At 40.2% G+C, this 22,415-nt stretch overlaps 2 protein-coding genes across 2 annotated transcripts in view; one reads left to right on the forward strand and one right to left on the reverse strand.

Moving 5' to 3' along the window:
- Nucleotides 1-547: 547 nt before the first annotated feature.
- On the reverse strand, nt 548-22,275 carry WBP4 (WW domain binding protein 4). The gene is made up of 10 exons (XM_084510141.1): nt 22,148-22,275; nt 17,851-17,923; nt 16,324-16,386; nt 16,103-16,226; nt 14,996-15,217; nt 13,997-14,052; nt 10,679-10,745; nt 8,556-8,722; nt 7,512-7,711; nt 548-5,381 (listed from the first exon to the last, which is right to left on the reverse strand). Coding segments are annotated over exons 1-10 (1,182 nt in total). The 5' UTR covers nt 22,150-22,275; the 3' UTR covers nt 548-5,173.
- ELF1 (E74 like ETS transcription factor 1) overlaps nt 22,237-22,415 on the forward strand; it is a 74,276-nt gene continuing 74,097 nt past the window's right edge. The window contains exon 1 of the mRNA XM_084510087.1: nt 22,237-22,387. The gene's annotated coding sequence lies outside the window, so the exon portion shown is untranslated. The remainder of the gene's footprint in view (nt 22,388-22,415) is intronic.

Consider the following 22,415-nt stretch of genomic DNA (forward strand, 5'->3'; position numbering starts at 1 on the left):
GAATAAAAAAGTTGCCAAATGATCACATTGACAGTAAGATTATAATGTTTTTTTTTTTTTTTCAGTAAAAGCAGTGTTACTGAATAATTTGCAGACACTTATGAAAGGTGGGAAATGCACGTCTTTAATTCCTTCTCATTCTAAGACCAAGGAATAGGAAGGCTACCGAGCAACCATCTGTTTCCATCAGAAGTTTACGTATTCAGACACAGTCCGAGTGCTGCTAAACAGTAACCACGGCAAACCTGGGCTCTGTTCTGTTAGGAATTTAAAAATTAACAATTTTAACCCAGGTCGTTTGTTACTTATAATTGGTGCACTGAAAAAAAGCAATTTCCAGCAACTCTTTAACACGCTACTGGAAAGCACCCAGGCACTACATCGGTGACCACAAACTGAAAAAAAACACTTCTTTTAACAAGCCCTTCCATATTAACATACCTGTTTGGGTTTATATTTACCCCAGGCCCCACTTTTAACACAATCTGTACCCGTAATTCTCTCAGGTCGCCCAAAACCCCTTGAATACATGAACAGCAGCAAGAGAGACGGTTCAAATGAGAGCTTTATTTGGTATTTTCACATGAACTCCACTTCAAGAGCTTGCTGTACTCTGCCCTTGCGACTGAGAAGTTGTTTGGGAAAGCAGCTGTTTGGTTTTGCAGACAACACTCAGAGTAAAACAAATGCTTGCCAACAGCTCCACGGTTCCTTCCTCGCTGCACCCTCGGTCAAGCAAGGGATCCAAACCCAGTCTCTAGCACGGGGGCTGCGTGACGCTGCCTGCTGGTTTGTAACACAGTCTGCTTCTATGTGCACAGCTAAAACCAAACCTGTGCTTGTTGACGTTCTCCAGGAATCCTCTTGAGCAAATTTAGCCTCTTTCAGGTTATTTGCAGCATTTTTATTTATTTATTTTTTTGTACAGAAACTTTTATTGGAGCTCTATCCCGAAACATTTCACAAAGCTCATTCCTCACGCAAACGGCTAACACAATCCCCACGTTAAGGAGCAGGCAGTAGGTAAGAGGACCCGAGAGGTGGACACAAGAGGCCAAAAAGATGGGGCTGACACAACCAAAGGGCTGCAGCAGCGGCCAGCCGAAGGGACACGGACAGCTTTTGAAGCAGCAAGTGCAAGGAGTTAAGGGCCGCGAGCCCTCCGTGAGGAATGCAATGAAATCTCTTTCAGGAAAATAAACCAGAAAACCAGAAGAGCACAACCAGCCAAAATAGCTGGGGTTGTGCTTCTCCAGGGCATGAGGTGAGCATCCTGCTGAGGCTGGGAGGTGGAGACATGGTGGCCTGCGCAGGAGACCAAACCTTCTGGAGAGCTCAGCGAGGACGAGGGGAAGGTATATGCACAGTGGTGAGATGGAGATGTGCATAGCTAGGACTACTGGAGGGAGACGGCTTGAGGAAGACCCCAGTAATAATGAAAAAGTACGAGGAGGGGGAGGCACGACTCAAAAAAGCAAACCAAGGAGGCCAGGCAGCATTAAATGGGTTTTTACTCCCCTTCTGAGGTGCCAAAATGTGCACTGGAATTACATTATTTTCAGGGAGGGGAAGGAGAAATGCTTTTATAGATGCCCAGGTAGTAAATTTAACTCAGAGCCCTGCCAGGACTTGTCCTCCCATCCTCTCAGTCCGAGTATTTGGTTTGAATGGTGCAGCAGCACCAAATGAGTCTATGAGGGTCAAACTACAACAAGCATTTGCTCCATTGGGAAGGTCTGCATTTCATTCTACAAATTCCCAGGTGCAGGGTTAAAATTTGGCTTGGCCCAAATCGGAACAAAGATTACTCTGTAACCTGGGTTGAACTGAGCAGGTGCTCCCTGAAAAGCTCCTGTCACGCTGAATTACACGCCAAGGAAAAAATCAGCTTCCCTTTTAGCCTATGCAATGTAGGTGCTTCTAAAAGCATCGTCAACTTCAGGCGGGCCTCCTGTCAAAATGCACACAGCGGAGACAGGCTGCGAAGCTCTCCTTCCAAAAGACAAGACTGGTGAAAGGTGATGCAAGGAAACAAAGACAGTGCAGTGAAGCGACTTAAAATAAAGCCAAGGATGTGGCCCTAACTCAAGGTGCTTGCAAAAAACCAACAACATGTGAGTGGATAAAAACAGGCTGTGTGATAGAAAATGGATTAGCGAGAAAACAAAACGCTGCTCCTCTGAAACAGGAACGTTCCTTTGCAGAAAGTCAGTGCAGCCCAAGGAAGGATTAGCAGATGAGGAGCAGAACTGTGCTAATACCTGGAGGATTCCTACGGCAAATTCCAAAGGCAGAAGATTTTGCAGGGAGATAGGGCAGAAGGGAGAGCTATCTCTGCAGAACAGATGCCCTGGAACACCGGGGTCTGCCCTAATTCTCATACAAGGCTGCATTTTTGTACACAAGAGAAAACATTTGGTTTAGACACACACCAAGGATATCAAATGACAGCACGGTGCAAAATTAAACAGCGACTTTCTAAGTATCACATTTGTTTCAACTGGCTCTTATTACACTCGAGGGCCAGCAACAAACTGCTCTCTCCAAACTGATCCGCAGAGGCAGTGGGGAGAGAGGAGCTGCACTTCTGGTGAAATCCTGGCTTGAGAAGTCACATCAGCATTAGTTAACCCAACGCAACTCGTGGCGAACAAAGAAAACATTTAATTCTTTCCCCTAAGGTAAACACTAGCTTTGGTTTGTCTGTGAAGCTCAGCACTTGGCAAAGACCTTTGGTTCACATTACTACTAGCAGCAGCTCCTCGAGGAAACGAGCCTGGAACACTTCTGTTTTCAGATGTTTTTAAACATCTGCTTTAGCAATTTAGTTACAGGTATCTGGAATTACTGCCTATAGGGATTTTGATATGACAAAATGTTTTAAAGAGAAAATGACAATATTTTGGGAACTTCACTAAGCAGGGGAAGACGTCCTCTTCAGAGGATATTAAAAGTGAAAAAAGAAAAAAGAAAAAGAGCCCTAGTAAGTAATAACATCATTTTGCAGACACATCAGAAAGAAATAAATATACTTCAGGAGTAACAGAAGGCGGATGAGTACAGCAGGGCAAAACAAAATCATTAAAAAACAGTTTCTTGAAAGGAAAGAACAATCAGCTGCTAACTCAGCAGTCAGCAATGGCCAAGGAGCAGAAAGAGCTGGCTGAACTGGCAAAGCACAGGGCACCTGCAGCAGACAGCGTGTAAAAAAAGGCAAATGTGGCTTAGGGATGTATCAAGAATTATTTACAATATGCTAAGGAAGTGTTAGTGGCATCACAGATGGTCTCAATCTGCCCTAACATATAGTTTAGGCAACCTCAGAGTGGAATGGAGGAAGAGAACTGCTGGTAGAACATGGTTTTTAAGAAGGTGCTTAAAGTGTTTATGAAAAAGAAACCTGTCAACCTCTCCATGGTAGAAGGGGAACTTCTGTTCTAGCCTTGCATATGAGGTCTTTCACGTGGAACAAACGTGTGTATTCCTGCATCTCCTGGACTCTGAGAGCATCCAGTGGTCACCTGTAGCTTTCAATGAGCATGCAGAGCTAGATATGACAGAAAATGTTCAAACTTTTCAAAACAAACACCAGAAGAAACACAACCCTGACAAACAAGCATGTATGATTAAAACCTACACTCTAAAACACTTCTACACACAAAAAAATGTCACACCATAAAGAGAGAAAAAAAAAAGGACCTCAGCTTCCCTTGTAATGTATGATAGACCAGATTCCCACTCCTCTGCCAGCTGGTCTGACAGATTAGGTCTTTTCCCCAAGAAGTTCAAGCTCAGCAGCTACCAGCTGTATTTTGCTGTAGCTGGACTCAGAGAGCTGCCTTAACTCTGCTCTCTGTTTCTGACCGAGACTCTCCTGAGCAAAACGCTGTGGGCTTTAGAAATGGAAGTGTGTTTCTCAATGGTTTCATGATTTCAGCCTTTTTGGCTCCCTGTTTGATACCTAGAGAAGCAGGAAAGCAGAGCTGCCTTCTAATGCAGCCACTGAATCTCGACGATGCTAAATGGAGACAAAACCCATCAGATTAAGAAGTCAAACTTAAAATCCTTTAAAAAAACACCTAAGCATTTACACTGCCAACTTCTAACAACCCGAGCAGCCAACTTGGACAGTTCAGCCACCAGCTCCACTCACTCATCTTTTATTTTCCTCTCCTGTAGCACTGGGAATGATGAAGCTTCGATATGCTCAGCCCCTCCCAGCCTAGGTAACACTACTCAATGCGTTCCTCTTACCAGCAGAGGAAAACCACCAGCCTCAAAAAGGATGCTGTACGCTGTAGCAGGGCAAGATCTTTGGAATATTTTTTCATGACAATACCATGTCATTGCTTTTTACGAGGAAAGAGACAAAAAGGAAACAAGACCAAAAAAATAGAAAACGTGATGTGTAAAAGGAAAGAAAAATCCTAGAAGAAACAACAATAAAGCAAAATGCATCAGGAAGAAAGCACAGAAAAATCTACTTTGACAGAGGTGGCTCCAGAGCTGTTATTATAAATCAGATTCATCAGGTTTAAACCTTCAGCAGAGCTCTAACAAACTGATCGTGCATGTACACAATTAATTTATTTTAGAATACCATTAGAAATGAGCAGCACCGGTGTGACTAACTCCCCTAAAAACAGCTTTCAGTTTATCTACTTGAAATGTTGGAACTCTCAGCGCCTACTAGTTTGCAAGCAATTAATTAGAGGTTAGTAAGCACAGTACTTTTACCCATTAGTTAGGAAACTACTCCACATAGATTATCTTGGGGGGTGATTTTACTCTCTAGTACATGCCACTGATCCAGTTCTGGTGTAAAAATAAAAGGTCTGTATCATTTTTTGCAGATTAAGCATTAGCATTTTGTCCCATACTTAGAAAAGGGGTAAAAAACCTGACCAAATGACAGCATACACTGAGCTAATTGAGCTTAGATGGCATGGTTAAAACAAAACATAAAACTATTTACAGTATTGCATAAGTAATATAGCACAAACTTCCATTCCAAATGCACTCACGTCAAAATAAAATAAAAAAATAGTACAACTCACATACGTTTTAATACCTATAAATCCTTATTTTCTATCCAACATTTTCTTTATAAAAGCCTGTTTAAAATATTAAACTTTTGATTCCCTCCAGCCTAAATGGAATCTAAAATGATTTGCTACTGATCGCTTAGTCTTTGCCTTAAGTTTCTGGATTTCCCATTTTCAAATTTCCTCTTTTTAAACGTCGGCACCCCTTCTGCCAGGTCTCCAAGGGAGGTAACTGTCTTCTCTGTAAATATCACCTGGGCATCTTCGGGAACCTCTAGCACTGGAGCTGGCACGTTGTCACTCTCTGTACTAGGAAGCTCCAGGTCCACTTTTTCACTGGAGGGAAGAGAAGGAAACATAAAAGAGAGTTAATCTGCATGGAGAAAAGAATACTGGGTACTACAGACAGTGATATCCATATTTAATCAAAGCAGCTTTGAGCTAGATGCAAAGCCTTCTAGCCAAGATCATCAGCATGACAGGGATCAAGAAAAACATTCTTTGTTTCTTCTGAGTGAAGTGGCATTAAAAAAATAAAATAAAAATAGAAAAAAAAAATAAAAATAAAGATGTTGAAAGACGGTGGCCAGTGAGTAATTAGCAATGGTTTGCTACTGAGTAGTTTCCCTCAGGTGTCCATCCCCAAGGCTGTGTGTGACAGAGCAGAGAAGAGGCCTACCAAATGAAGAAACAACCCAAAGCTGGGAGAAGCAGCTTCATAGCACAGGATCACAGCTAATAATCAAGGACATTGTCCAGAAGTTACCAGTTTTAGGGGGTTGGTGGCAAACACTGTGTTCTAGAAGGATAACCAGAGGCATGAACATAAAATGGAGAGCAGCTGAACAGTTGGCAGAAATGATCCAGATCACCAGACAATCGGAATCACAGCAGCAGCATAACACTACTGTGAAGAGACACCCTTAGGGAGTACATTTGTATGGACCGGCCAGGAACACAGACATCTTTCAGCACTGCTAATGAACAACCACATGTCTTCCTTACACGTGTGTTAAAATGCAGACTGATATATATAAGGTTCAGTAGCTGAAAGCACTTTTTATCGGGCAGTGCTTTCCAAAAACACTGAAAGAACTTACCAGCTCTGGAGTCAAGAAGTGGTTAGCTGCCCCAACACAGGAGGTGTTATGGGAACTTACCAAGCAACATTATTATCTCCAAGGAAGTGTATCTGTGCTTAATTTAATCAAACAGTGACAGAACTGTACCTGCTGAATAATTTAAAACTAAAATGCTGTGTAATGGGGTAAGAATGAAAGGAAAGATTCATTTCCTTCTCCCCAAACTGTTTTTCCAGGCTCCTAGAGGGCACTGTAACAGGAAACTCACCACAAAAGACAGTATGCTTCAGAAGAAAATGAGCAACCTCAGGCATCGTGCAGTAAAACAAACCAAACCAGCCAACCGAAAAAAAAATCACACACACACACATCCTGATCAGATGCAAGTAATGAAAACATCTGCAGTGCATCAGCTGGACATGTGAGAGAGAGACAGCTTCCAATTTAATATTGGCATAACCAGATTACACGTTTTGTCTTTCAACTCCTTACTTAAAGCATTACAGAAAGTGTCTACCAACACATTATGACAGCATCCAGTACTTATCCGCAGTGACAGCAGAAGAAGTTTTAGTGCATTTTGTTTTGTTTTGGCTTTACTTTATTTTGAAGTTAGGGAGCAAGAAAAACAAGTGCTCAAACAGAACTCTGTTACTACAACGCTGGGTTAAAGACAAAACAAATCTGTTACAAAGGGCTGTGTCCTTCAAGTGAGCAGCCAGAATCAGTGCAGCATCATGAATTCAAAAATAATTCACTGCTTGTGGAAACAGCTCAGCCCACATTAGGTAAATTCACTTGGGGTCTTCAAAAAGCACACTCATATCAGCAACTACTGATCTGACAGGGAAGAGATTCAAAGCCCTATGATCAAGATCAAGATCTTCTAGGGCCCTCAGCAACCTGAACTCCAGGCAGAGGTAGCCCAAACTAATCATTCATCAGAAAGAAAGAGAATTTAGCCTGGAAGTTGGAGACATTGAGCAAGCTGCCTGTGCTGCTCCGAGGCTGGAAGCAGTTGAAAAAGCAGTTCCAAGAGCTGGAGTCAGCTGAACCGGATTGTTGAAGGAGACAATATATAAGGAACATAAGCTTAGAGTAACTACATTTAAACAATTGATACTCAGCCTCTGAGGAAAATGATGGATGACAACTATCCTTAAAATCCCTTCAGTTGACTTTGTACTTAGGGTGAAATTCTGCACTGAAACAAAATGCCACTGCTATCCTCCATGGAGAGCTATTACTTTAAATAATCTCCAAGAAAAGGGTTGTACTTCAGGCTACATTCCCAAGAAAAGCTGTGCTAACTGCCAGAAGTCAAGAAGAAAAAAGATTCAGCTCTTGAAAATTATGCAAATTGCTGTGGTCAAAAGATACTCACCCTGATTCTTCTTCTTCTTCTTCTTCGTTTTTAATTGATTGCCATTTTCCATAAGGGTTGGTCTTAGATGTGTCACTGGAATAATCTTTGGAAGCTGATGCACGCTCTTCTTCCAGATTAACTTCTCGCCATGTCCCATAAGGGCTTAGCTTTTTAGCCTTGGGAGATTTCTCTTCCTCTGATTCATCATCTCCTTTCCTCTAAAGAGGAAAAAACCCACCTTAAGCAAAAATGCCTAAATAAAAACATAACGTAGCTTTATTTTACATCTTTTATTTATCATCTACTATTCATAATTTTCAACCAAGAGTGATTTGAAACAATAAAATCATATTGTAATAAAAATCTTTACACTTTTTTCCTTGAGCTTTCATCTCATACACAGTTGAAAAAAAACCTGTCATGGCTGAAGTTAACAAGGAGTAGACAATTATAGCTTACTTAAAAACAAGAGGCCAAAAAAAATCACACACAATTTTCAGTGCATGCACATACACAATTTGTACCTAACACGTGGTGGTTTATAACGATGCACAGCGATACAAAAATATGTATTTTAGAATTCACACCTGTTTAATTAATACAAATTATATTTAAGCCATCTCTGTTGGTTCTGAACTACCAGTTCCAGAAATCCACCTGTCCCAACCAGAGCCATAATCACACCCTTTATGTGAAGTTTCAAAACTGAAGACAAATACACACAATTGATTTTGTTGCGTGGGCTGCCGATGCCAATTAACTTTTTGGATTATTTCAGGGATAAGACAGTCTGCTCTCTCAGAGTACATCACACTTGCTGCAGAATTCTTCTTCAGGTTGGCTGAAGTTCGTGCTCTGTATTCTGGAACAGTGCCACTAATGTGCCAAATCACTTCAAATAAGGATTAATTTCACTATTCAAAGAAGTGCAAGCTCCTACTTTCAGTCATAAGGTTTAACCTCACCACAATCAGTACAGCCTATCACAAGAGATGAAAGATAAGTCATTTAATACTAGAAAGTGAACACTATATGTAAAATAAATCTAAAGAGAGACTTTACCTTGGAATTTTTTCCTGGACTTTGTGCTTCACTTTCACTGTCTTCCTGACTGGAGTCCGATTCAGATGCTTTGGAACCTGTTTCTGCACCCTCTTCAGAACGCTTGCCGCGCTTGCTGTTCTCATTTGAAGATGAAACAAAACCATCAGGTTTCTCCCACGTGGATACTGTCCAAGATATTTGAATAATCGCATTATTTACGTATCTAACTCTAATCTATTATTGCTTTGACAGCATCACCTTTCAGAAGGAGTACTGCCTTATGCAGATATACAGCGAATAATTTAGCACAAGGCCTCTGCCTTTGCTCAGTACATTTTTCTCAGCAAAGATACCATCATGACAACCGAGTTCACTGTTGATAAAGCTTGTTTTAATTAGTGCTTAAGAAAAACATCGTGCATAGCAAACCGTGGTCCAAACAACTCTGGTCCCTCTCACCCTACAACAGGGCAGGCCACCTTTGGAGGTACCCATTTGATTTGTGTTATCCACTGATGCCAAAGAAAGGATGAGTTAAGGAATGCTAACTGTGAGCTTCTTAGCTTTCAGGGCAGATAAAACCTTCCCCCCTGCTACTCATCTCAGTAAGGTCAGGTCTCTAATTAAACAGCTATCAAGCAAACAAGGGAATACAAACATTAATTTGAAAAGGCAAAAATATCTGTAGGATATGACCACATTTTCAATTAGAAGATAGTATTCCAGCAAATATATTGAGAGAAGGTATTTAAATAAAAGTGAATCAGTGGTCTTGAAGCCAGTTTTAGTAGCAATAAGGTAAACGTATACCAACTTTTAACATACAATGTTATATAAGCTTTCAAATGTAACAGAACTACTATTTTCCCAATTACTTTATTTCCAAAGTAACCCCTAGCAGAAAACAGCACTTAAGAAGTATGCTTCTAAATGTATCTTGAGGAAGTAAAGGTGTAAAAAACTGAAAATGGGTGGCTTACAACTAACAAAGCAGTCTCTTAAGGGTATTGCTGTCATCTAGCTTTAGACCAGTAACTAAGAAAAATAAAATATCACTTTTTTAGGTATCACCTATAGTTAGTGGATTAAGGTGCAGCCTTCTGAAGCATGATTCATAGCAGGAGCTAAGCCAAGAGATACTGGCCTCCTAAATTACATGCCTGAGATGAGACGCTACGAACATTCCCCTTGGCTAACAATTTGTCTTTTCTTCAGAAAATAGGATTAGCGTTAGCAGAGCTGACAAGTATTTCAAGCATTTGCAAGATACCTGCAACTAGATAAAAATAAGGGGATCACTGTGAAGTCTCACAATCTCAAGTTTTACCGAATATAATGATCATAAAGACATTCCTCTTAAGTGCAACGTGTCCGTGAAGAACTTAAAAAATGTTACAACCAAAAGCATAAAATATGTCTGAACTTCGAAGGCAATGTTTAAAAATAACCAGCAACTCACTTCCCTCTCAGAAGAGTAACCAGAAATCACTGGAGAAGGGAGGTGGCATGCTGAAAAACTGAAAGGGTTTTGTTTTTTCTTGCCTATTCTTGGCATCATTAGGAATTCCACTTCATACCCAACAGCAGAAGGAAAACTCATAGCTGGCATAAAATCACTTGCTCTCCAGAGAGGCACTGTTGACCATACCTGATTTGAACAGATTTAGAAAACAAATGCCTGTTCTGGGGGAGTTACCACAAAGTTCCCCATGCAGGGAAAAAAAAAATAAAAATATGGGGAAAAGAAGTAGGGACTCTGATTCTGGATTCTCGTGTCAGTCCTATGTCAACAAGAGGAAAAGTTTAGGAGATCCTAAACTTCAGCTCCATACACCTGGTAAAACAAAATCCTATCCTTTTGGGTTTCCAAACTAAAACTTCAATACATATGTAGAAACGAAGAACCCATATCTAAAAGTTGTAAGTTAATGGTTTAAAAAAAACAAACCTACAAAGCACAAACATATACAGTCTCATAGTACATTTATAAAGTCAGCACTGAGCTAAACAACAAATCTATTTCAACTAAGGCAAGTGCTTAAAAGATACAGAACTTAACAGCGGCCTTAAAACACAGCTATTTGCAAAATAAAATGCTGCTCTGAAAAGCCTCTGTTCTGAAACAGAGCTCAACTCCTTACCTCCTGTTTGTGTGTTATAGTAATAGGTATGACCATCTTCAGAGACACCTTCTACCCACACTGCTCCCTGAGAAGAAGATACAGAAGCTAATTAAAAACAACGACTTTTAAGGATCAGCGAAAGAATCACTTACAAAACATAAGACTTCATCCCTTGAATACTTTTGCTCATGATAATTTTACTGTTTCAAAACCTGTCTGAAGCTTGAACTCCTTAAACTCTTTCAAATTATTCCCTTTGACTCAAATGAGATTGAATTGCTTATCTTTAAAGAACCACAAATCCATATATACGTTTTTTTTCAAATAGTGGATAATTAGCATGCCATACAGTTCGAATTATGATATAGCCCATTATTTTACACATTTTTGATTTTCCAAAGCCTTCACATCTTAACTTGTCATTTCCTGTTTCATTCATTGTCTTAAGTAGAGACTGAAAAATCTCTCTGGAAGTCTTGCAAGTTTTGTCAGGGCTATAGAAAACTGGTATCAAGAAATACTATCACTGAATAAACAAAAGCAAACAAAATAGCCTTCTAAAATTTATTCCAAAGTACACATTCACCAGAAATAATTGAAGAATTAACCTTTGCAGGAATGCACGCCAATGAATTTACTTGATTTGGAAAAGCACCAATTTCAACAAAACATTGATTTTTCATACTGATTAATCAACACAGGAGAAACGTGGCTGAATTTGCTGCTTGTATGTCTTTGTGGATGCGTAATTAAAATAAAAATTACTTGCAGAATAAATAATCATGCATTACATGAGTTAAGATCTTTGTTAAGATTTCAGCAACACTTACACATAAAACTTTTTCACTGCTCCTTAAGTACTAATATTACTCACTCCCCTGTACTGGGCAGGACTTCTGTGTAGCTTCATCATACATCATTTTTGCATTAATAAAAGTTTCTGTGTATAGATACACACAGTGATACGCGGATTTTTCCACGCACATTCCTATCCATTTGCTTAATACTCTGTTAAAACCTCGTTTTTCTTTTTAAAACAACAAAATCAGAAGCTCACATCCGCTCTGTAGAAAGCTACTTAAGGAACAAAAAATTATGCTGGTTTGTTCAGAGGAGGCAAAAGCAAGAAAACCTTCAGTGATGAAGTTTCCTCAAGTTTTTGCTCTCAAAAGTTTCAATGTGATAGTTTAAACATGAGGAAAAAAAAGGAAAATTTATCTTATGTAAGTCGAAAGAGGACAAAAGACTGTACTTATGTGCAAGCTATCCTTTTTGTTACAGTTAGATCCTGAGAAGGTTTAGGTTTTCAGCAGGTATTTGACATTTGGCACTCCGAGCATCCTACTACACAAATGCTAACAAGCACGACATCAATCTAAGCGAAGCTGTAGGTAGCCTTCACCACGCCTTTCATTGCTCTGTTCTCTGCACCTCTTGCAAAGCCTGAGCAGCAAGCCAACCTGCTATAAGGCAAGGAGGGACCGTGAATCTCACTTGCACGACAAATTGCAAACATGCCCTTTAATTTGTGGGAAACGTGAGTTCTTGCTGGAGATCTGGAACATTCCCAGTATCTTTAGCTCAGAAGAAATAAGGGAGCAATTAAACGCTCGTTTTCAGCAGGAGCTGAAGTAATTAGAGACACCACAAAGTCACAGATCAGGGCGAGGGAGGAATGGCAAAATACAGCCATGTGGCACGACAGAGATAGCTGAGGCCGAAGGTGCGTATTTATGATACAGCTGAGACGAGCTAACGTCAGACTGCTGCCAAGAAGGCAGCTCCTTCCCTCTTCCATCTGGTCTTCCTGAACAGGCAATTCTGACTGCCCAGAAGGCTGATTCAAGGAAACAAGCAGTAACCTAAACTCTGAGGTTTCCACTCCCTGGATGAGTTCATTGTCAGGACAAACACACACCAAGGACCATACACGATCAGTCACCAGACCGCCTCTTTCAGGGGAAGGCTGGCTTAAAAATACTGCAAAGCTACGCCTTGACAGAAAAGATAAAGTTGAAGACCTGGTTAACAAGTAAGGCAAAACTGCAGGGGAAAGAAAACAGAAAGCTGGAGTAGCATGTGTTGGGCAGCTCTGACATGAATAAACACTGGATAAAAAAAAAATCTGTTTCTGAAATAAAACCCTGTCTTAACAGAGAGAGAGAATAAAGACAACGAATGTGACATTTTGTAAATTGATTCAGTTGCCTAAAAATATACACTATTATAACCAGTTTTTCCTCAGTTTGTAAGTACCCAGTACCAAACAAAGGCTACCTTCTAAGACACAACAATATAGGGGGACAGCATGTCGAGCATTCTGAAAAAAACAGGATTTTTTGCTCTCCAACAGAAAATCCAGTATTAGCAGACAACAGTGACTTGAAATCATACTGTGCTATTACACTTATCTTGAAAATGGGAAAAACTTAACATCACTTCATGGGAATGTTGTACAAATAGCGCTTTTAATGTTGTGAAGCACTAAATTCCTGGAGTGAAAAATATCAGGGGAAAGTCCACTGATGATGATAATAAATGTATTATAATAATAAATAAATAAATATAATAAATAGTCTTTGGACTATTCAGAAGGTTTGCCTGTCCCTTAAATCAGGAAAATACAGTAAAACGCTAAAAGGTTGCTTGCAGATGGCAACCGTGCCACTAAGAAACCTACAAAAAGGACAAATTATCATATAAATGTACCCTAAAGCATACACAAAAAGATATTTTTTCTTTACTACTGGACAATGTAGCCTCTGTGTTTTCCACACAGTGCTTGGTGGCCATTGTAAAACACAACACACAAACACACACCCATTTCTTCACACACATAACAAACAACTATTTCTCACTGAGCAGTTGTGAAAAAGGAAGAATTCCTTTTTCTTTTAAGTGTTAAAGATTTCTACATCACTGTGGTAGAAGAAACTCATGAGCTATAATTCAGATCTGATGTCTCTTCAATGCTCATGTTCCATCTTACTGTAAAAGGAGAGGTGAGCTACAAAAAGCTGAACAGAATTTAATCAGAGTTTTCCATAAGCTTTCAATTCGATGGGCTAATGTGTTAAAAAAACATTCTGTAAAAACATAACCATCATTATCTCTTCTCTTGATAATTATTAATGCAAAAAAAACATGTACAGTAGAATTTCAACTTTCATCATGTCATAAATGATCCTATATACTTACATTATGTTATGTTTCCTATGTTTACTAAGGGCAAACAATTTATCGTCTGCAATCAGAAGAGACTTGCAAATTGCTCTGCTCATTTCTGGTAAGTGTTTACAAGGGCAAAGAAAAGTACAAATAACAGTGTTTGATTACCGTTTGCGAATTTTTAGAGTTGCCTTGGAATCCTTTAGGTTTTTCCCACTGTGATTCTTAAAAAAAAAAACAAAAACAAAAAAAAAGCAAATTTCACCCATCACTCAGTCCTGATCATGTTTAACAATATAAAAAAACAAAGATCTAACCGTTAAGATACTGATATGTGCACCCATCCAAAGTGTAACATTGATCAAGGATAATATATGTTCTGATGGGATGTATCTAGCTATAGAATAACAATAAGCCAAAGTGTCATAATTACAGCTGGCTTTATCTGGACTAATCTGCCAGACAATTAAATTCTGGCTGATATACAGATACTGGAAGTTTGGTACAAAAAGGGCATTTTTTTAATGGTAGCATAGGTCAGAAGAAACTGAACACCCAAGATTTTTACCTTTTGGAAGTTACCCTGTAGAAGAAAAGACTAAACTAAATATTAAAGTCATCTCTAAATTTATAAGAAACAGTTTGTTATGTTCTCATTAATCATAAAAGAGCGTTGCTTTTATGCTCTGAAGTATAACTTTAGAGTATAAAGTATAAGCACATAACACGTTGCTCCTCAACAGAAGTCAGTCAGTTAGATAAATCCTGTAAATGTGGAAAGAAACAATCAGAGAACAATTCATAACTGCCCTCATTTACTTGAGCATGATCGATGCCCAAATAATCATCCAGTTCACTTCTCATTCCTGATAAAGCATTTTTAGAAAAAGCACAGCTATCTTTTGTATATTTAACCTCTGAGAGGCTAACATTTTCCAGAAACAGTAGAATTACTGTGTTATCCCATTATTATTAAGAAAAAGCAAATACAGACTCAAGTTCCGGATGCCTGAGTCTTGATTATTAAGTATCAAAAACTCCATCTAATTGTTCAGATTTTAATAATCAGCTTCCTACTGAGATAGCGGAAGCGTAAAGAAATGCAGGTTGTCTTTAGTCGTTAGTATGCTATACGTCTATCTGCATTTGCTCCTCACTAATTTTTACCTCCTGTTTTTGTATTGTAGTAATAAGTGTAGCCTTCAGGAGAAAGTCCTTGTACCCACTCCTTCGTTTCAACTTTCGGTGACTCTGAGGCGCCCGGAGATGTCTTTTTTTTCTTTTCCTTCTTCTCTTTCTTTTCTTTCTTTTCCTTCTTTTCCTTCTTTCCTTTATCTTCTGTTGTGCTACTCAGTGTTTTACTCAGCACTGAACTGGGACCTACCTCATCTTAAAGAGAAATAACACTCAGTTAAAAAACAAGAGCATTAATCTGAGTTTAAATATTAGTCACTTATGTAACAGCAAATAGGAAATTTTGTTCTTAGGAGTATTTTTAGTCATTAGTATTACACTCGTAGTAGCCAAACTGAAAAGATTACATTCAAAGAACCTTTCATTTTAGCAATACAATAGTGTTACAAGATAGTATCTTCCTTATAATAACTTTTGATATTTGATATCCAAGTATCAAAAGATGAATAATAACACAAAAACTGTAAGAACCCATAAGCTCTGACTAAACCCAAAGAAACTAAAAGAGTCTTGAGGAAGAACTACTGCAGGAGCTTTAAACTACAACTTTTTAAAAAGGACAATACGTCTTTGCATTGACTGAACAAAGGTACTTGCTGAACTGCAAGCTGAGTAGCAGATTTTAATCTCTACTACTTGATACCAGTGCAAGTCCAAGTGCTCCTATTTGATAGGAACTTTTGTCTCCAAGTGGTAAAAGTGAAAAATAAAATTAAAGGAAGCTACGCTGCTGATTCAAAGTACTAACTACTGTTTTTTTTAGTTTATTTGTTTTGTGTGTGTATGTGTGTGTGTGCTTTCACATTGTTTAAATGTTCCATTCCAAACCAGATTGTTCCATGCACCTGAGGACACCACAGCTAAAAACAATCTGTACTGCAACTTCTACTACCGGCAATTTGCAGGCTCACATTTCTTTCCTTTATTATTATTTTTTTTAATAAATAAATAAATAAACAAGCAAACACAGTCCTGGAGGCCTAGTCTCATATTTCTAAAACCTAATTTAAGAAAAAAAACCATTCCTATTCAATATTCTTTCAATTTTGTCTTTAATCCTTTGGCAACTATATGAACTACCTGGCTTGATTCCAAGCCTTTTCAAATCCTCTTGATATGCTTTCATTGCAGCCTCCTCCATTGCTGCAAATTCTTTTGACATGTTTTCTTCTTCTTTTGCTTTTTCCAAGCTTTTCTTTTTAATCTAAAAGAAAACAAAAGCCCAAGAGAATAAATTAAGCAAGTCTGATAATAAAAATGATTAAATATATGTATTTGTGAAAGTAAGATAATTGAGTTACCTCACTAATTCTTTTTGCCACATTTTCTTTATGATTCTTTCCTCTTTCATGAAACTCTATGCTCTAAAAAAATAAGAAAAAACAAGAAAAATAATACATCCAATTGTAATTTGTTGCAGCTAGTTAAAATTTAATTAGACTAAACTTAGTTCAACAAGCCTAAATGTAACCTGCTTTGAAAATATTTCCTCGTAATAAATTCAGGAACACTGCAAAACACAACACAAAACTTATGAAAAAACAGTAACGCTCAAAAGTTTTAGTATAAACGTTCATATTCTGTATTTAAGAGATTTAAAACTTCAGAAGTAATAATACTCAGCATGTATATTAGAGATGAGTAACACAGAATTTGGGTTCCCTCTCTATGCTATCCTAAGTAGCATACTTTTTTTTTTTACCCATTTTTTTGGTTTTCCTGCAAACCTTTAAAAACATTGTGGTCTATTTAGCATTGCAAACATTAGCTACTGTCCTTAATTAGATAATTCCCAACTGTAGAAAGATCCTATGAACGTAACCAGTCTCCAGGCCCACAAATCTGAGAGGGAGAAAAGGCTCAAGTTGGGTAAATGAGGGCAACGTAACAGTCTGCAAGCCAAAAAGCTGCCAGAAAAAAAAAAAAAAAAAAAAAAAAAACACAAAGCCAGTAGAAACTGGAAGGAGTTCAGAAGCTGTACAGGTGTGACAGCTGAAACCCTCATGTGGTTCACAGAAGACACATCTGATCTCAATTAGGTGTTCAAAAATTAGGTGCCTGAAGCTGACCTAGTAACCCCAAATTTCTTTGCACAAAGAGATGTGCAGGGGATGCACATCCAGATGATGATTGACCTCTTCTGAAGGCAGGCTTATGGGTTACCTAAATACCCTCCTTAATGTATATATCTCTTTGCTGACTATATAAAAGAAACCTAAACCAATCAGCTCACATCTGTGCTTCTGAGTTACAGGTATCTAATTGTAAACCAGATGAAGCTCAGCTCCAGGAGTACCTTTGGCATCGAGTCAGGAGGGCAGAACTTATTTTTAAAGTGAGAAACCAATGGGTCTAAAAAAGGTGTCTTGCAAAAGGTGTCTGCAAGTCAGAAACACCTTTCTTTGACCCAGCAACATTTCTGTGGGCTGTGTGAAATGAAAGAAATTTACTTTAAGTGCTTACAGCACTGGCTGTACCAGGCCTGCTGTATACAAACAGCATGTAGACCAGGTTTTGCTTTCCATTTGCATACTAAGGCTAGGAACAGGCGTTTCAGGACAGATCAAATGTTCAGTTACAGGTCGTGAAGAAAAAGCAGGATCAAATATTTCACTTCTTCTCTTGCACTGCCAAGTACAAACAGCATGCACCATCTTGTATGCAGGTACGTGGCTCTCACGGAACACATCTTAAATATCACAAGTACTACAAAAGCATTTTTAAACAGCACAGTTCATGCATTAATAAATTAACAAGTGATTTTATAGGCCATAATTCAAATTCTTAGTATTTCAGAATCATGGACTTAGCAGAGAAGATGATCGTACAGGTCTGTTGTCTGCTATCCAGCACTTGCAGTAATCGCAGAACTTTTTGGGCTGAGATTTCCAGTAATCGGCCCTGGGGAGAAGGAAAAAGAGAAGATGTGCAATCTGAAACAATAATCAAAGCCACAGGTTGTAAAATACATAGCCTCAGAGACCAAACCGAGTCGCTGTCTTTGGGTGATTGAGTGCTACGAGGATATTTTTTGGTGTTTTTGTTTTGGGGCTTTTTTTTAAAGCTATGGCAAGTAAGCAAGAATAGTTGTATTGACTACAGTGGTTCATAAAGCACAGCTCAGTAGCAAGATTTACCCAACTGATCCTTGAAGACTGCAATATTTTATTTTTTTTTCCAACAAAGATAATGCTGTGAGGACCAGAAATATAAGACAACACAAGCCAAAGCTAAACAAGCAGCAGCAGATACCTTTATTCATCACAGACCTGTCAGAAATGTGCAACTCGTACTGTTTTTCATTAAAAAATGCATACAAAAATGCTTTTAGGGGTAAAATTTTGATTTAACGTCAAAGCCCATTTTGGATACTGTCCTCAGTGAGCCAGGCAACACGGAGGTGTGGTGCTGGACGAGGCGAGTTAAGGCGAGGAGTCCTGGGGCAGACTGGGACCTGTGGGGTCCCAGACACAACAGCAAGTGCTTTGGGTGTTCCCGTGCGACAACGTGAGCATTTCTGAACCAGCCCATTTAGATAAGAAGTTGTCTGTGTGTGAGAAAACACGGGGAAAACTCCTCAGAGCTCAAAAGTTGGTACATAAAAGTATTTACCAGTAAAACAAACAAGCCCTCCTACGATTAGATAAAGGGTGATTCGTCATCAACAACCTCTTTCTAATGGCAGACGAGGGTTTTGTAGAAATAATTCCATGTCTTGTTGGCTTGTAGGGACAGACGCAATGCCTTGGTTCAGCAGAAAACATTTCAGCAACAGATTTTATTTTTTTCAATTAAAATAAAAGGAATGAGGGGAAAAAAATAATTAAAAAAAAATCAAGATGACACTGAGGATATTCAAGATTAGTCCAAAAAAATGGATCTCTGCCTTCCACCTCAAGATCAATGTACACAATTTAAAGAAAATACTTCCTGACTTTTTAATTCAATGAAAACAAAACTTCTTCCACACGTAAAAATACCACCCCAAACCTTTTATGTGCAAGCACATCTTTCGTAACACAAATAGACCTGACTTCACTCTTAAAATTGAAGCAGAGAGATCAAAATATGCCTCCCCACCAGTGCTTAGTGTAAAAACACGATTTCCAAGAGGCTGTGGCTATTTAAAGTTGTAAGTATGATGAATCCACTCTGCAAAAACATTTCAACCTGTAAGCAAGCGTGTTAGCAGCACGCAGCTTTCCGAGCAATTTGCTGGGAAGCCAGAAAGCAGTTGGGCTTCCCCCGACTTACACAGAAATCCTCTCATCTCTACACAGTGGACTTTAAACCTGGGTGATTACTTTGTCACACATTTAATTAAAAGGCTTTCGAGATCCGTACTCCAAAACGCACTGGGGCCAAAGCCTGGGAAATCTGAAAGTGGCTTGAAAAGCAGCTGAGTGGGAGGGAGAGGTTCAGAGCTCAGAAATACCTCTAGGGCCTTTTTCCTCTTTGGGCTATGGCTCCTGAACTGTCCCTAAGCCCTTTGACATCACCCAAGGTGAATTTCCAGCTAAAAGCTGCGTTAACTTTCCTAAGGCAAAGGTCATCATCACATCTGTCACAAGCCCCTGTAGCTACACAGAGTGATCACTGAGGAACCCGAGGCACAGCTGGGACCTAAACACAAAACTTGAGGCCTTGACAAGGAAAACTTTTGTCTTCACCTCCTGTTGGTGTTGCTGAAGATCGGAGCTGGCTCTGTGATGGTAAACACAATGCTGTGCAGTAGACCTGATATCACAGGAACCTTAAATCCTACTATTTTATGCTTAACAGAGTTAATTGTGTAAATTACAGTCCCAGATCTGCAACTTAGGAGTCTCCTGAGTATTATATGCTAAGATTTTCCACTTGAGCTCATACCACTCAAAAAAAAAGAGCAAGCTCATCTGAACTATCCCCCGAATCCCATCTGCCACTGTAATAGGGCCGGAGCCTGTGACATACCAGCAGGGCTGCAGGAAGATCCCTCTTCAGCAGGATTCTGCCAGGATGCTTCACAGGCTCCGCTCACCAGCCTGAAAGCTAATCCTGCTCGATGACTGGTCAAATATGGGATTTTTTTTCCAGTAATCTACCAAATACAGCCTTGAGAGTAGATGCAGTTAAAATACAAAGGTCTCTTATACTTGAATAATTGTGCAAAAATCAAGGGGATCATTTTATTTTAGAAAGTCCTTGCAGGTATTTTTCCTCGGCACAATTAATTTTGAGACATTAGAATCACACAGCCTGTGTTAAAATATTTGGGCTGTGCACTCCTCCTGCCCGTGAACTGCATGTTTGGGAGACCAAAAAAGGACCAGGTTCTGCCGACAACATGCAGAAAGCAACCTGAGGAGCGACTCCAGCAGTGCCAGAGTCCAAGGCCCCGAGCTCTCAAGTCAGAGCCCCCTGTCAATACGTGAGCATCTCCTCCTAGCAGCTTAGGCAAATTAAGAATGCTTTAGCAGACAGTGCAAGCATTAAGAAACCCTAATAAAGACACTGTCTTCAGCGAAGAAAAGTTTTGACAAACTTTATTGTGAGACTGGGATTGAGGTTTTGGTTCCTACCACATGCTGGCTGGAAGAAGAAAAATAAAAAAGAAAAGGGAGAACAGGGAATAAGAACTAAATGTGTCAGGTGGCTCTGAACACAAGGAAAAAAAAAAAGTATCTGAAAACAAGAAAAAAAAAAAAAAACATAATTTGGCCATGCAAACAAAATCTGGAAGTATTTGCTTTGAATAGCTTTGTTCTGAAACACCAGACTTGAAATCTGTTAGGGATGCAGAGGGACGTGTATCAGGGATATATCTGTCCAAATTATTGGCCTTTAGGGGGAACGACTTCATACGCATGCTCAGGGTCTTCTTTGGTCTTAATATCTGGAAACTCTGAAGATTTCGCACACAGTTAATATCTTCCAGCTTTCTACAGGTTTGAGCACTGAACAGTCTAGGCATGCATCATCTTCTTGAACACAGATCTTCGTGTGTGAAGTGAGAAATCCCCAAATCCTAGCTCCTGGCTACATAAAGATATGAGAATTCAGACTAGCTACCACCGATGGTCTGTAACAGCCACTCAACAGGGCACAGTTTTCAGAAATATGAATAAATTCTCTTGAGGAACACTGTGCACTTCTAAGGCAAAATAATACTTCTGTAATGCAATGAAGTAGGAAAAAAAAATGAAAAAAAATCCACACATCTCACAGCAGAGCTTCTGCAGGGGAAACCGTTTGAGAATTTAGTGAAAATATCTTTCAGTCTTTCTGTATTGGTGAGCTCTCAGAACGAGAAACTAAAATCATTAGGGATCGAGGCCTTACGGGGGGAGCCTAAAGCTGAGAGCCCGAGCCAGCCTTCGGCGTTAAACATCCGAGATCAGGAATATCTACCGAGAGCAGAGGTCTGCTGCTGCAGATGGAGAAGGATCTGGGCCACGTCAGGGAGAGTATGATAAGAATTAGAAGAGAGAGAGAAGGGAAAAAGAAAAAAAAAAGTGACAAATTGGGTCAAGAAGCTGTTTGGGTATAAATTTAGCAGGAACTAAAATGACGAATGCTGCTGCACGTACTGTGAGTCTGCAAGGCAGGCTCCAACAGCTGAACCACCAAATACTTCCCCACCAGATCTCAAATTTTGGATCCATTTCGTATGATTTTATGGGGAAAAAAGGATATTTTGACAAGTAGGAGAAGCGAGCAGACGTCGTCTGACTTTCTCAGGTCACACAGAGCAACCCCTGCGTTTTGCACCCCCTCCCAGACGCGCCCAAGCATCAGTAGGTGTTTCCTAAATATTTTAAGTGGCTAAAAGAGGCAGCAAAAATGAAGAAAAGGGGGGTTTCTTCCACAAACTGCAGCCGGAGCTGGAGGTAGCCAGGAGTCCCGGCGGGGGGAGAGCTCCCCGCGGCGCTGCCCGGCCGAGATAAGGGCGGAGATAGGGGCAAAAGGCAGCACAAACAAACAGCCGGGGGGCCGGGGAGCAATAAGGAGACAGTAAAGCTGCAGCCTGAGCTCTCCCCGGGCTGTTTGGGCTCCCCAAGCCCCTGAGGGTCGCCTCCAGCCCTGCCCACCCGCCCCATCCTCGTCCCCATCCCCGTGCCCGGGGTCCCGGCCGCCAGCACTCACATAGCCGCCGCCGCCTCCTCCGCCGCTGCCCTCCGCCGGTGCCGCTGGGGCGGAGCGGGGCGGAGCGCGGCGATGGGAGCCGGGAGGGCTCAAGCCCAGCTCTGCTCCACCCGCCCTTCATCATCACCACCTCCTCCTCCTCCTCCTCCTCCTCTTCTTCCCCGCTCCTCCTCCTCCTCGCCCCCCGGCCGAAGGCAGCGCCCCGCGGGGAGCCGCACGCCCAGGGAGCCGCCGCCGCCGGTGAGTGGGGGGGGCGCGGACGGGGGTC

This window comes from Aythya ferina, assembly GCF_964211825.1.
Source record: "Aythya ferina genome assembly, chromosome: 1".
In the NCBI taxonomy this organism is placed as follows: Eukaryota; Metazoa; Chordata; class Aves; order Anseriformes; family Anatidae; genus Aythya; species Aythya ferina.

Excerpts from the sequence above, each read along its gene's own strand:
- WBP4 (XM_084510141.1), bottom strand. Across the intron at positions 7,712-8,555 it reads GTCCAGGAAAAAATTCCAAG|AGGAAAGGAGATGATGAATC; the intron begins GTAAAGTCTCTC and ends TTTCCTCTTTAG. Across the intron at positions 5,382-7,511 it reads GAAGAAGAAGAAGAATCAGG|TGAAAAAGTGGACCTGGAGC; the intron begins GTGAGTATCTTT and ends TCTTCCCTCCAG.